This window comes from Prionailurus bengalensis, chromosome C1 (assembly GCF_016509475.1).
Source record: "Prionailurus bengalensis isolate Pbe53 chromosome C1, Fcat_Pben_1.1_paternal_pri, whole genome shotgun sequence".
NCBI lineage: Eukaryota > Metazoa > Chordata > Mammalia > Carnivora > Felidae > Prionailurus > Prionailurus bengalensis.
This window is the reverse complement of record NC_057345.1, coordinates 14,893,689-14,908,916: the sequence shown is the minus strand read 5'-3', so window position 1 is coordinate 14,908,916 and position 15,228 is coordinate 14,893,689. Positions and strand designations below refer to the sequence as shown.

General features: G+C 54.9%; 1 protein-coding gene and 1 long non-coding RNA gene across 2 annotated transcripts; both read left to right on the top strand.

Moving 5' to 3' along the window:
* Window positions 1-373: 373 nt before the first annotated feature.
* On the top strand, window positions 374-3,465 carry CAMK2N1 (calcium/calmodulin dependent protein kinase II inhibitor 1). Its single transcript, XM_043573940.1, has 2 exons — window positions 374-628; window positions 2,144-3,465. The coding sequence occupies exons 1-2, from the start codon at window positions 463-465 to the stop codon at window positions 2,212-2,214; spliced, it is 237 nt and encodes a 78-aa protein (XP_043429875.1). The 5' UTR covers window positions 374-462; the 3' UTR covers window positions 2,215-3,465.
* Window positions 3,466-4,433: 968 nt separating this feature from the next.
* Window positions 4,434-6,986, top strand: LOC122479556. Its single transcript, XR_006296360.1, has 3 exons — window positions 4,434-4,536; window positions 4,738-4,976; window positions 6,559-6,986. It is a non-coding gene; the product is annotated as an uncharacterized LOC122479556 (long non-coding RNA).
* The last annotated feature ends 8,242 nt before the right edge of the window (window positions 6,987-15,228 follow it).

Here is a 15,228-nt window from a genome sequence, read left to right as displayed (position 1 = left end):
CGCCGCTCGCCGCTCCCCAGTCAGCCTCCCCGAAGCCGCGCCGCCGCCGCCGCCCGCACTCGCCGCAGGACCGGCCCGCCCGGCTCCCCGGGGTGCGCCCTCCTCGGCCCCGCGCCCCGCGGGCTCGCCGGGACACCCTCCCCTCCGGCTCGCGGCCCCGCCCGGCCCCCGCCCAGCGCCCGAGCGCGCCGAGGATGTGAGTCCTGCTCGCCTTTGCCGGAGCAGCAGCCACTCGCGCGCCGAGCCGGAGCGCAGCGCAGCGCCGGGCGCTCGCCGGGTCGCTCGGGCGGGCGGCGCGCTCTCGCCCAGCGGTGCCCCCCGGCCGCTCGCCGGCGCCACCGCCGCCGCAGCCCGCGGGCCGTCCCCGGCCGGCCGCCCCCGGCCCCAGCGCCGCTGACCCTGTCCGCCGCGGGCGGGGACGCGGGCGGAGGAGGCGCCGCCGCGGAGCCCCCGGACGCGACCATGTCGGAGGTGCTGCCCTACGGCGACGAGAAGCTGAACCCCTACGGCGACGGCGGCGACGTGGGCCAGATCTTCTCCTGCCGCCTGCAGGACACCAACAACTTCTTTGGCGCCGGGCAGAACAAGCGGCCGCCCAAGCTGGGCCAGATCGGCCGGAGCAAGCGGGGTGAGTTCGCTGCCCCCGCCCCGGACGCCCCCTTTCTCGGGCGCCGAGGCCTGGCCGAGGTTTGTGGGGGCTCTTCCGCACCTGGGAGCCGGTTCCGACCGAATGGAATCCCGTCGCGCGGAACTGGGGGGGGATCCCGCACTGCAGGTCGGGCACCGGCTGGCCGCGGAAACCCCTCCCCCTCAGCCTGATTCCCGCTGGGGTCACCTAGGGGGCGTGGCGGCTTCTAGCGGCCGCGGGGGCTGGAGGGTTATTCCCGGGTCCCCACCCGCGCCAAAGTTTGCTTTGCGATTTCCACCCCCTCCCCTTTTGCGCAGTGTAGTCGCAGCTGCACTCGCTCTGCAACCCGGGGCAGGGGGTCCCAGGGCTCCCCAAGGGACGGCGTGGAGAACTGCGGGGCGGGACCCCACTCCCGCCAGGGAAGGCGAGGGGCTTTCGGAGCGCCCGGGCTTCTCATTGTTACTTAGCAGGGGGGGAGGGGTGGCTGAGCCCGGGCGCTCGGCGCGGGAGCTGGAAAAGCCCCGGGGGGACTGGGACGCAGAGAGGCTGGGAGAGGAGCTCCGGAGGCGCGGGGACGAGGAGGGGGACCGACAGCTGCCGGGAGAGACTGAGACGCAGAGATGGGGGGGGGGGGGAGGCGGGTGGTGGCTTGGGGTGGGGGGGGGGGAGACCGAGAAGGGGCAGAGACCGAGACAAAGCTCCGGAGAGGGAGCCAGAGCGGGAGAGACCGCGAGCAGGGGACGCCAGTCTGGGGAGGACAGGAAAGCCGCTGAAACAATGAGGGCGACCGACACCCCAGATGGAGAGAGACTCAGAGACCCCGACAGGTGACGGCCACGCCGAGAGACTGATGGCGGGACTGAGGAAGGCGAGGCTAGGTAGAGATGGTGAGCGAGGCGGCGGGGCCGGCGGGAGGCCGGCCTCGCGGGGAGGCTCCGACCTCCGCGGACGGGGCGCGCAGGAGGGGCCGCCCGCCCTGGCGAGGCCAGACCCCTGACCCGCCGCGCGCTGGGTCCCCGGAGTCCTCCCTTGCACCCCGCACCCAGAACCTTGGCCGCCCGCGCCGCGCTCGGGGCACTCCCGAGGGTCCTTGAGCCGGAGACCTGGGCTCCTCTTCCCCACCCTCTCCAGCCCCGGAGCCTTTTTTTTCTAAATAAACGCGCCCGGGGAGAGGTGAGGTGGGGTGAGGACGCGCGGCCAGAGCGCGTTTCGGCCGCGGCCCGGCCTGCGGGATTTGCGCCCTCTCTGCTGCCTTTTCTCAGAACGCTGCCGGGACGCAGCGAGCGGCTGGGGGGAGTGGTTCGGAGGGAAGCATCACAGGGTCCCCGGGCCCAGGCCGAGGAGGATGGGGCTGTGTTAGCGCTGGAGGAGCGCCCCCTCCTTCGCCCTCCCGCATTTCCCCGTCCCCAGGAGCCATGGGAAACGTCGGAGACCACCCCCGGCCCCCGCCCCCCACCCCCGCCCCCCGCGAGGCCCAAGCGCGCTCACGTCTCCTTTTCTCCCCTTTTTTTGCAGTTGTTATTGAAGATGATAGGATTGATGACGTGCTGAAAAATATGACAGACAAGGCACCTCCTGGTGTCTAACCCCCCCCCCCCCCAAAGACAATGAGTTAAAGGGAGAGAATAAGAACGGCGGTAACAGTCATTGGCAAAACGCATGAAAAGAGAAAGCACTTTGAAATTTATTACTAGCTTGCTACCCACGATGAAATCAACAACCTGTATCTCGCGTCAGGCCGGGAGACAGATGAGGCGGGAGAAGGAGGAGGAGAAGGCTCTGGGCTCCTCAGCAAAAACAAAAATTAAAAAAAAAAAAAAATTAAAAATTTAAAAATCACTCTATACACACATATAAAGAAATAAAAAAGACGTCTCAGTTGCAGCTACTTGTCAAAAGTAATATCTATTTCTTTTTATATACAGTGAATATTGCACAATTATAGATCTGGATTTTGAGCCACTTAAATAATGAAGCGGCAACACCGGGTGTTTTGAATGTTGGCATTGTTCGCTGATTTGGCTGTTCCCAATGTTTACATTATTTAATCTTGCAAAAATGGTTCTGTGCACTTGGATGTGAAATGCTGTCCAGTTTTCTTTTTTTATGTTGTTCTCCTTGGATGTACAAGAAAAAAAATCAGCAAATGATCTCTATAGATATTGTTTTATTTTTGGTCATCTTTTGAAGTTACCAGGAATGTGTTTAAAACAAGAAGAGAACTTTTCTAAGGAATGATACCTAGACTGAATCCTTGTCTTACTTTAAAATGACTTGTAAAGCTTGTGTTTCTCTGTTGCTGCAAGCTATTTGCCCAAGTTAATGCAAATGGACACATTTTATATGTCAGGAAAAAAAAACACACAAAAACAAAGAAAAAAAAATGCTTGAGCTTTTTCTAACCTCTTCCTGCAGTCTGTTGTGTGAGCAGCCTGTTTTTTCTCTCTAATATTGTGTCAGTTTATTCTCTTCGATGGGCTGTAAAAAAAATGTAATCACAAGAGTGCCAAATATCTTGAAATGCCAAAAGGCATTTTGGTTTCTTTCTTCTTCCCTGTGCTCTGAGTCCACGTTAAGGAATGCTTGGAGAGTCTTTTCTGTTATTTATAGGGGTTCTCTTAAGGCACACCAGCTGCCTGTTTTGCATGGTATTTGCAAAAACGCCTCTTGCGTGAGGAAATCTTTTACCACTTTTTGTTTGCAACTTTGGACCTCAAGAGGTTTCTTCCCTGCCCTGTTCCCTCTTTTCTTAACTCGATATTCTGGATGTTGCACCTTTAACCAGCACACAGGGCTATTTCTCCAATGTACAATAAAAGAACTGTTCCTGTGTCTCACTCCTCTCTTGTCTCTGCTTTGGTCGGGAGGGGTGGGGGAGATTTGCTTTCTGTCTGCCGGCTGCAGACAAGGAGGGAAGGGTAGCTTTGGTCGGCGAGGCGGTGTGGAGGACAGTGTGGGTTGGGCGCAGATGGCAGGAAAGACAGTGCACTGGCAGGGCCGTCGCCCAAGGGAGAGCTTATTCCATTTGGATTTGCATTGGTCTCCTTGCTTCCTGAGGTTTCTGCCATCCCTTGTGGGGTGTGCAGAGAACGAGGTCCTGTGTGTTGGGAGGCCGTCAGTCTTGTTTAAAAGCAATGTTTAGAGGCTGGCGGGCTTGGATTAAAATCCCAATTCCTTCACTTCCCAGCTGTATGGACTTGAGCAAGTCTCCTCGCTTCGTGAAGCCTCAGTTTCCAAGTCTGTGGGGTGGGGATAATGCAGGGCCTGCCTCATAAGGTTGTGGGAGGGACGTTGGTAGCACTCCGGGTCGGGCCACTGTGTGCCCATATAATGCTTCACCAAAGGGCCACTTGTCCTCAGAAGCTGGGTTGAGGAGGGACTACACACCTTTGACTTCACTGCAGAGTTCACAGGTCACCATATGAGGGATGAGCCCCAACTTCAGAGGCCCACAGCCTGGTAGGTCTCCGGCTTCCCCGAGTCACCACTTGAGAAAAAGCTCATGATGAAAAAAAAATCTCAATCCCTTGTCGGGCTCTGGAGCAGTTAATGGTGGTAGAGCGGGGCCATGTGGGAGGAAGGGTTGGGAGAAGGATTTTGGCTGAAGAAAGGCCTGGAGAGGTTTTTCTCCTGGGCTCTTCTGCATCCAGGAGCCTCAGTGCCGGGAGCTTTTAATGTGTTTGTTGTAAAACTGTCAGCCAGGGAGTCACAACACAGCTCACAGTGACAGGAGCCTGATTGTGACTCAGACATCAGGTAAGACAGGCCCCAGGGTGGTGGCGGTGGGGGGAAAGGGGGGCTCTGGAGGGCCTGTGGGGGAGGGAGTGAGGTCTCATCCCCCTTCCCAGGCAGTGTGGGCCTTGAGCCTCAGGAGGGCCCAACAGAGCTGGACAGCCCATCAGTCACTGGTAGGAACAGTGGGCGAGCCGGGGCTGGTGGCACCGGCAGGATGATCAGGGGCGCTAGCTTGATTTTCCCAGGCGCACAACCCTGGTCCTGAACGTGGCTCTCCCTGTCGCCAGCCCCGGAGAGTCCCAGCGTTTTGGAGCTGATGGGCCTTTAGGTACCACAGAGCCCGCCTCTCTTTTCCCCTGTGCTTTTCCCATCAGGAGGTCGAGTGGCGCCGCACCAGGAGTTAGGGGCAGGGCCCACTTTTTCCGTTCGGCCTCCATCTGCCAGGAGGGGCAGGGGCCCTATGAAAAGATTCATCCCGAAGGCACGTCTCTGTCCATACCAGGAGTAACTGCTGCTTCCCTGATCAAAGCACTGGGCAATTACATTGCTTGCCTTCTATTCTGTCACGGAATCAGCCCAGAAACCCTGGAAACCCACAGCCATGAACTCTCTGGTAGGTGAAGAAATCGATGGCCCAGAGGGGCTAAAAGGACCACAGAACAACTACATTCATTGAGCTTTTACTGCATGCCAGGCTCACAATAGCCCTAGGAAGCAGGTGTTAATCTCACCTTGACTGTACAGGAGAAAAGGGGGCTGAGAGATGTTCACTGCCTTGCACAGGGTCACTCAGCTAGTAAGTAGGCTAGGCAGGAGTAGAACCCAGAGCCCATACACTCCGGGACGGGGATGCACAGTGGTCTGGCCCCAGACCCAGGCTCCGTCCCAGCTGCAGCTGTGGTCCTTCAGCCTTAAGGATCCTTGTGTTGGTTCACTGTTTTGAGGTTATGTTCTCTGCTATTCTGCACAACAGACGACTGCGGAAGGGGTCAGAAGGGAGGCAGGGCTTGGATGTGTCAGCAAAGGCCTGGAGCTGCCCTTTTCTGGGAAGGGGTGGGGGGAGCCCGGGAGTCCTCGGCCAAGGCTCTGGGTCCATTGTAATAAGTGATGTATTAAAATGTTCTTGCTGGAGGCCACCCCGTCAGCCAAGGCAGGATCCTCTGCCCGGGGAAGACAGAGTCTGTCTTTCCCGAGGACTCCATTCAGTAAAAGGGAATATAAATCTTTTAAATATACTCTAACATGGGGGCAAACATTTGTTGAGAAGGCACTTTGGGGACTGGGCAGCTATCAAATTATACCAAGTGCAGAATATGTTTGAAGTATCCGGTTAGGTGGCAATAAATACGGAAAAGGCCGTTGTAAGTCCAAGGTGGGGAAGGTGTCTCTAAGCCTCCACGCATCGATCCAGCAGCCAGGACTGCATTATTCAAACTTCACTAATTGAATGCTTGTAATAAGTGTCCATCTCCCTGGATTCTGCTTCCGTGGCCAGTCCAGGCTGACGGCCCGGAGGAAGACCAAAAAGTACCTCTAAGGGGGAAATTGGCAAATTGAGTTTTAAAAAAAAGAGGCTCGAACGCTGTCGCCGTCTGGAGGCCACAGATGAAGGAGTGAGCACAGGGGGCCTCTTCGGACAGCAGGGAGCAGATCCTGGGCCCAGTGGAAGGGGAAGGTATTATTAAGGTGGCTGGTGTTGCAGCAAAGGGCAAGGATTTGGGTCTTGCCTGGCTTGGATTTGAAACCTCTCCCCTATACTTCCTAGTTGTCATGTGGGGCCAGTTTGTCAAGCTTTTCTGTGAAATGGGGGTGATGGTAATACCTACCAACAGAGGATTAAATGGGAACCCCTCCCTCTCCCCCACATAGAGACTGGTGCATAATAAATGGTAGTCGTCAATACGAATGCATATGAAGTGCCTACTGTGTGCCAGGTAACGGACTTTCAAAACCTAGCAAACAGATCTTGTTGCATGAAGTGTCTTTGTAGAAGTGCCCTTTGGGGGTACCGAGGGGGCAGTGGAGGCACCACTGTGGGGTTGGGGAGCGGCGGGATGGGGAGCAGTTTGGAAGAGTCTGCCTGCCTATTATCTTTCAGCTCCTCAAAAGCCCCAATAAATGCAATCGTAAGTAAATCTGAATGCTTGTTCTCCAAAGGCCGTGTTAAGAGAAGTCTCTTACCCACTTCTAACCAGATTGCCTGAAGCCATTCTCCGGATGGGAGCTAGCAGGTGCTGACTTCTTGCCCTGGGAAGGGAAGAACATGGCTCTCTGCTTGGATCTTCTCCTCCGATGAGTCCTCAAGTTTCATTCATTTGACAAATATGAACTGGCACCCGCTATGGACCGGACACTGAGAACACAATAGTGAGGAAATGGGAGTTATCCTTGGGCTTGAAAATGACAGCTCCAAGGAAATGAGGTTGGGCCGGGGTACCATCAAAGTCAGCAGCTCAGACCCTTTGTACAGGCAAAAAGAGGGAGCCAAGGAGAACTGGGTCTTGGGGGTTGCCTGAAACCCAAACATGGGGCCCATTTTTTAAAAAAATAAACTTAAAAAAAATTTTTTTTAATCTTTATTTATTTTTGAGAGAGAGACAGCTGTGAGCAGGGGAGGAGCAGAGAGAGAGAGAGGGAGACACAGAATCGGAAGCAGGCTCCAGGCTCTGAGCTGTCAGCACAGAGCCTGACGCGGGGCTCAAACTCATGAATTGTGAGATCATGACCTGAGCCGACGTCGGTTGCTTAACCGACCGAGCCACCGAGGTGCCCCTAAAAAATAAACTTTTACTTGAGAATAGTTTTAGATTCACAGAAAAGTGGTGAACATAGCACAGAGTTGTCAATACCCCTGACCCACTTTCTCCTATTGTTAATATGTGACATTACTGTGCTACATTTCTGGAAGCTAAGGAACCAACACTGGTATTTTACTATTAATTAAACTCCATAATTCATTCAGATTTCATTGACTGTGTACCTAACATCCCTTTTGTTCTGCAGGACCCCATCCAGGACATTACATTTAGTCTTCGTGTCCCCTTAAACTCCGTGATAATTTCTCAGACTCTCCTTGTTTTTGATAGAGTACTGGTTAGGTATTTTGTAGACTGCCCCTCAACTGGGGGTTTTGTCGGATGTTTTTCTCGTGGTTCAGCTGGGGTTATGGGGTTGGGAAGGAAGACCTTGGAGATAAAGTGCCCTTCTCATCACATCATAGTAAGAGTACATGCTATCAACATGACTTAATCACCGTTGATATTGACCTTGATCACTTGACTGAGCTGGCATTTGTTAGGTTTCTCCACTGCCAAGTTACTCTCCCACCTCCTTTCCATACTGTCCTCTCTGGAAGGAAATCATCATGTGTAGCCCACTCAAGGTGCGGGGAGTAATTTGGTATGGGAGTACCTCCATAAATTACTTGGGATCCTTCTGCCCAGGTCATGTGAATGACCCACTTTTCAGCCGTTCAACGTTGCCCCTGTGTTGGGCAAGCGCACTGTGGTTTAGATGTAATCATGGATTCCAGGCAAACCAGGGAAAACCAAAAATGCCCACAAGGCCCAAGGTGCTGCCTGATGACCGATAGATGGAGCCTTACCAAAAAAACAGATTAAAAAAAAAAAAAAAACCCCAACAATCTTAATAAAAGCAACTTCCTGTGGAGGGGAACTGTCACCCTGGTTAGAAACTGTGCAGAATTTTCTCTTGGAAGCCTCAGGCAGCTGCTCTGGTTTATAGAATCTGCCTATTGGAGGGAAGCAGAAGGGGAAAAAAATGTTGTCATTATTCCAGCAACAGAGATTCTCTCAAACCATATGCAAAAATAAATCCGAGGACCGGGCTGTATCCGGGGAAACCTGGCAGCTGGGCTGGAGCTTGTGGGGTGGCCCCTAGGGACAGAGAGACTGTGTCTATGGGCCCCAGCCTGTTCTCCAGCAGAACCCAAAGTCCCAGAGAGATAGCCCCACCTCGGTCCCCCCCCCCCACCCCCCACCCCACCATTCTGTGAGGAGGATTTGGTTTTTCTTGTTACCTCTCACATTGGAGGGTTTGTCCTTAACCCCGGGGCTGTGCACACCCAGGGGCCTGGAGGAAGGTCCTTGACCCAGAAACAGCTGTTTGAGGACAAAGGGTCACCAGAGGGAAAGGGAGGTCGGGGAGGACGGGCTGAAGGGAGGAGAAGGATCTGGGAAGTGTGCCATGGGAAATCCTAACAGAGTGGCAAATGGGGGCTGGGCAGATGGGGGACAGACAGGGATGGCAGGAAGTTGTCAGGGCAAGGGGTGTTCCATAAGGCAGAGAGCTGAATGGCTAAGGTCATAAGGGGCTTGGTCTGGGAGGGTGTTTGGGCAGTGGAAATGAACTAATTAATGAACTAAATCTGCATTCGTTTAAGGACTCCTCTGCTAAGGATGGGGGTGGGGTGGAATGGTACCGTGCTTGGCACGGGGGAGACAGAGCTGGCCAACATGAGGCTTCCTGTCGCCTTCTGGGACCTCACTCTCTGGCCAACAACCCTTTGATAATAGTGTAGCTTCAGGATGTTGGGAAAGGGGGGGTGGTCCCACAGGAAACTTAGGAAACTCTTGGGGAACCCCAAAAGTATGCTGCCAGCATCGGCGGTGTCTTAGAAAGGACTGACAATTTCATTCCAATCCTGAATGTGCCAATACCGTGCTGGCATGTGTGACCCTGACCCCTGACCGTTCACAGGTATTTTGCCCCTCTGGGGCTCCATTTCCCAATGTGGAAATACTACTTATGAGGCGCTCACCGGTAACTGTTCTACACTCTTTGCATTTATATCGCTTAATTTTCACAACCCAAGGAGGTAGTTACTATTATCCCCATTTTACAGCTAAGGGAAACCGAGGCACAGAGCCGGGAATCTTCTGCCTGTGGTAGCCCAGCTGGAAAGTCTTGAAGCTGCGACTGAAACCTCCAGGCGACAGGTGGACGCTGACCCCCAGAGTCCCTGGTTTCGCCTCCTCCAGAATGAGAAGGGGGTCGGACTAGGCTACTTGCAGCCCTCTGTGGCCCAGCCCAGGGCACAGCCCCAACCGCCCATGCTCCTGTGGGGGAGGGGAGGATCCGGTTGGCCGTGAACCCTGGACCAGGCCAGCGGTTGCCATGGGGACGGCCCGCGGAGGCAGGCGGCAGGCGGGGGCTGGGTGCCCCATGGGGCAGTTCCGGGGAGCCCCAGCCGGTGGCAGGGAGTGGCCCGAGCTGGCACCTGGGGCCGCGTCCCCCCCCCCCCCCCCCCGCGGCAGACGGAGCCACATTGGTGCTCCCCTCTCAGCCGGGGAGACCACAGGTCCCCTGCAGCCGTCTGCGCCTCCTCTGACCTGAACTCAATCCCCCGCGAAGCCGCTCTTATCTCCAGTTCATCTGTGTGAATTATTTACTGTGCCTGGCGGCCTCCCCAGCGGCCTCCCGCCTGCCTCCGCCCTCCTGATCCTTGTGGCTTTTTCACATCCTGGTTTGCAGCCGGGGCCCTGTCTTCCATATCCAAGAAGTTCCAATGCCAGGCCCCCACGGGAGCTCAGGGCAGGGGCTTCCCACCTTCTCCCACCTTCCCCTGGGAATCCTTGTCCTGGAACCAAAGAGAGCACTGGACGAGGAGTCAGGAGCCCTGAGTTCTCACCGCGATCCTATCAATCAGGGTCACTGTAAATTATCCCCATTTCACATATGAAGAAAGCGACGCCTGGAGGGTTGGAGTAACCTGTGCTCAGCCAGTCCTCAGAAGCTTACTGACTCCTAAGTGGGATGCCACGTTGTCTCCCTAGGCTGAAGGCCTTTTACCAGCCCCAGGAGTTTGTTTGGGCACCAGTCACATCTGTGACACACCATGTACACAGAGCAGTGAGACAGCCTGGTGGGCCTGGCCCGGGGCAGGTGCTGGGGACACATGGATGAGTAAGGCACAGCGCCCCCTGCCCTCAAGGTGCTTCTGTCTGGAGTTGAGGGTGGGGGGCGGGGCCAGGAAGCAGGCAGGGCCGGTCGAGGTCATGATTAGTTATAGTTCCAGGCAGAGAGCTGGGCAGGAAATAGTTCTGGGCTGGGGAGGGGGCATTCAGGGAGCAGGTGGGCTTTGGCAGGGCCTGGGAGATGGGGCTGGGGACGGAAAAGGCAGTCTTGGTGTAGGGAAGACGCAGCAGGACGGGGACCGGCAAGCTGGGCATCTGCTTGAGAAAGGTCCTCTGGGTATTGGTGGAGCGAGGCATTTCTGGTGGTGCCAGGGTTGGAGGAGGGGGCTTTGGGTCAGATCCTGAAAGTCCTTGAATGAGCCCAAGGGTTGATTTAGAAAAGCTTCTCAACGGGGGCAACTCTGCCTTCCAGGCGACATTTGGCTGTGTCTGGAGACGTTTCTGGTTGTCAAAACGCAGCGGGGAGGGTAGCGCTACTGGCATCTGCTGGGTGGGGGCCAGGGATGCTGGTGAACATCCTCCAAGGCACAGGCCAGCCCCCAGGACACAGAACTCCCCAGCCCCAAGTGTGCTGGGGTCGAGAAATCCCGAGTTGGCGTGTGTTTAAGACCCCTTTCCGCTAACCAGAATAAAACTGTGGGCAAGCCACCGAGCTCCTCCTGCTTCCGTTCCCTCCTCCGTGGCATGGGCTGGTGATATTGGCTTCCATTTGAGGAAATAGCTTGTATTTTCACACTTGCCGCAAGGCCAGCCTCACCCTAAGTGCTTTACTTATACTATCTCATCTAATCCTTGTGACCCGGTGACAGGTGCCACTGCTACTAATAATCCTGAGTGTTTGTGGGGCACTTGGCAAGCGCCAGGCCCCATACTAAGCTCTTTACATACATGAACTTATTTTATTTTTTAAAGATGTTTATGTTTGAGAGAGAGCGAGGCAGAGACAGAGACAGAGACAGAGCGTGAGTAGGGGAAGGGGAGAGAGAGAGAGGGAGACACAGCATCCAAAGCAGGCTCCAGGCTCTGAGCTGTCAGCGCAAGTGGGGCTCGAGCCCGCGTTACCGTGAGATCATGACCTGAAGTCGGATGCTCTACCGACTGAGCCACCCAGGCGCCCCACAGATATGAATTTATCTAATCCTTGCAACAACTCCGTGAAGTGGGGACTGTCATCATCTCCGTTTCACAGGGAAGCAGGATAAGAGAGGGTGGAAGCCTCCTAAGGGCAGTGTCTTTTCTGCTGTCTTGCCGGCATCTAGAACAGCGTCGAAATATTTGTTGAGAAGGAAGCATATAAACCCTCCATGGTCTTCGCGGCTCCCGAGCCTCCTGCAACTGTGAAGACGTGGGGGCCCCAAAAGGTTGAGGGTCTCGTTTGGAGACACACAGCAGGACCTTCACCCTTTTGCTTTCCGGCTGAGGCCACAGCAAAGCCCCTGGGTGGTTTCTCTGGGCCACCGGAGCCTCACTAGGTTCCTACCACCTTCAGAAAGGGACCCCGGGACTTTTCTGAGATGTTCTGAGGGCCATGGGTCTCCCTGGAGTGCTGCCTGAGCTGGAAAGGACTGGCATCTTGGACAGTGACCAAACCTGGAAGTCACTTAGCACAAGAGTGTGTCTGGTGCCTGGGATTGGACTTACGTACTCCTCTGATGAATGCGGAACGATTTCAAATTCAATCCGATCCTAGTGGGTGCCTGCGGGACATGTGGGAGCATCAGACGCAGCGTTAGGGAACCAGCACAGCTGCTGTGCAATCTACGCACCACATGCTTTAGGAACACATCTCAGCCAGGCCTCACGGCAGCCCGCAGAGGTAGTGGCACTATCGTCACTGTAAGGACAGGTGTGAAATCGGGATTTAAAGAAGTGGTAATTTGTCCAAGCGTGCCAACGGGGAGGCTGCAGCCCAGCTATTCAAACCTAGCCTCTCCGATGCCTACGTTCCCCCGAACCCCAAGCTCACAGTCCATGAGTGGCTTGGGCCTACGTCACCACTTCTCCGACCCTCATCTGTGAGATGGGACCGTGAATCCAGGCTTCAGAGGATCGCCGGAAAGACCTAAAGGCCCAGAACCTGATGGGTTCTTTCCCTGAGCTTCCTGGGGCTCCATTGAGTCTGAGCTTTGGGGTAGCCCCGGTGGGGCTAGAGGAAGCTGGGGGAAGCAGGGGCAAGAGTGGGCAAAGGCTTGGTAGGGAGGCCTTTAAAGACTGCCCTGTGTGGGTCTATGGAGCACCCCTCGCCACCCACCCCCCAGCTGCCATTCCCATGGGGCCCTTCCCATGATGCTGTGCTGCTCTCAGGCTGCAAAGTGGGTGCTGCTGCTCTTAAGCGTGCCTGGTGAGGTTGCCTTGCTGGGGAGTGGGTGTGCAGCACCCTCCCCATTCCCTAACCAGTTATGGGATCCTTGGCAGTTAAAAGAGCAGGGGGGGGGGTGTCTGCACTGCAAGCCTCCCCTCCTTCCACTTCTCTATAAATCTGCTATGCCCTGGTCATGCTTTCTTTTCAGAATATCATGCTTTTTTTATGCCTCTGCACTTTTGCATATGCTGTCCTCTCCGTCTCCCAGCCCTTTGTTCTAGCCAAATCCTGCTGGTCCTCCAGGTTTCAGCTGAGATGCCGCCTCTTCCAGGAAGCCTTCCCTGAGTCTCCTCCACCTGAATTAGGTCCCTCGCTGAGGCTCCTGCAGGGCCCATGCTGCCCTTTGTTCAATCGCTTGTCCTACTGTGTGTTATTGCTGGTCTGTCTTCCTCCATCAGACCATGTTTCCCTCTCCGGTGGCACTGGGGCTCTCTGGCTGGTCTCGGTTTCCCCAGGGCTTCGCACAAATGCCTGACATGTAGCAGCTCCTCAGGGGATGTTGCTGCATTAATGTTATAATAATAACAACCTCTTGCATATGCAGAGCTCTTTCCCGGGGTTCAAAAGCCTTTTTATGGCAATTTTGTCATCTGATCGTCACAGAGCACTTGTCATTCGAGGTAAGCAGGGATGGTTTGCCATTTTATAAGGAAGAAAGAAAGGCTGGTTGTGATGAGGTGCGTTCCCCAGGTGGCCGGGGGAACAGGTGCACAGCCCACACTGTCTGGCAGGCGTGGGTGTATTTGTGATATATTTGGTCCGGGGGGTGGGGTGGGGGGGCCTCCTCGGAGTTCCGGGGATCCCAGGCTTGCTGTCTGGGGGGCTGGGGCGGGGAGTGGGGGTGGGTGGGTGGGGAATCGGGGGCTAGGAGTCGCCTCTATCGGGTCCTAGCGCGGACTCGGGGTCGGCCTTGTGTGGTGGCCATGGGGCGGGTGTGTGTGAGCCCGTGCTGTGGTGAGGAGGCAGCGGCTTTCTTCTGCGAAAGTTCGTTCACCATGGTGCTGCTGATGCCGTAGAACATTCAGGAACATTCAGGAAAAAGAGTTCCAAAATAGAAGAATGACTAAGTGAACTGTAGTCCCTCTGCTTGGAATATTTAGCAACCATTACAAATGACGTTTCTGCAGTTTGTGCCCTGACGGGGGAAAGCACCGATGTCATAATGCTCAAGGCCAAAAGGAGGCCGTCAGGTGGGCCCATGATAGAAGGCGTCGCTGAACGGTTTGAACCCAGCTCTGCCCCTCAGTGGCTGTGACCTCAGACAAGCTAGCCTCTGAGTGCCTCAATTTCCTCATCTGCAAATCAGACAGAGAGGGCTACCTCAGAGGGCTGTTAGGAGGATTAAATGAGCTAATACATGTGAGGCACTTAGAACAATGCCTGCCAGATATTAAGATATACTTATTCTCATTAATTATGATCATCTCAGCCATTGTCAACGTATATAAGAAGAAATAAAAAGATGGAAGAAAAGATCAATGCTGTTTTCCTTATGAGGGTTAACGGATGAGTTTTACTTCCTTTTCCCCCACTTCCCTGAATTCTCTAAATATTTTACAGCGAGGGTGCATTGCTTTTATTATCTCGAGAGGATAAGCTATTTCCCCCCAAACCACGGTAGTAGGGAAGCAGACTCAGGAGCACTTTCCTTGTGGACTCAAGAGGGGTGACTGCAGGGGAGTCGCCTCCATAATTAACACCTGGGATGCCTTGAGAACCCACTCGTGGCTAGTTTTCCTCTGCCGGGGTCAGCAGCTTCCGGGTAACCTTTCCCCGAACAGATCAGGCTGTCCCTCTCATCTCGCATCTGCTTGGTTCATAATTTTATATGAGGCCTATCGAAACAAATAGCCGAGCTGTTCGAATACCCACAACCATAAACTGTCACCAACTGATGACAATGAGAATTCCCCAGGCAGGGCGCCTCAGAGATGAAACTAAATCATTCTGACCACCCCTGTCATCATCACACTCTCCCTCTATCCAGGGAGACAAGGGCATTTACAGTGAGGGAAACACCAACTGCTGTGTAAGCGGATACGGGCTCTGTGAGTCGGCTGGCCAGGCCCAGGCCGGCAACCGGCCAGAGGGAGGAAGCCAGCCAGCCGGCCAGCTGGTCAGCAGAAGACTGTGCCCAGCACACAGTAGGTGTTCAAGAAATATTCCTTATCATATTCAGTTGGAATTTTGTGGGGTCTGGCCGGTGTACATGACTCTATCCTGGACACTGTCCTGTGTCCTTTGCTAATCGATGGTCTTCACCTTTAGGGAGCAAAGGCCCTTCCGCTGAGGATGGCATGAGTTCTAGGCTTCGGGGATGGTGGTTGGTCCCTGACCTAGGGGTCTATGCTGAACCTTTATTTAATTTTCTCCTAATCCCTTGTGGGATACGATTTTAAATGATCAGGACAGCCGTCACTGCAATATCTTACCACCTCTCACCTCCCCATCCTCCTAATTTTGTATCCATTCATCCGTCCATGATCCACCCATCCATCCATGATCTATCCATCCGTCCAACCACCTAAGCGTCCATTCATCCAACCATCCACTGTGAAGCAGTATGA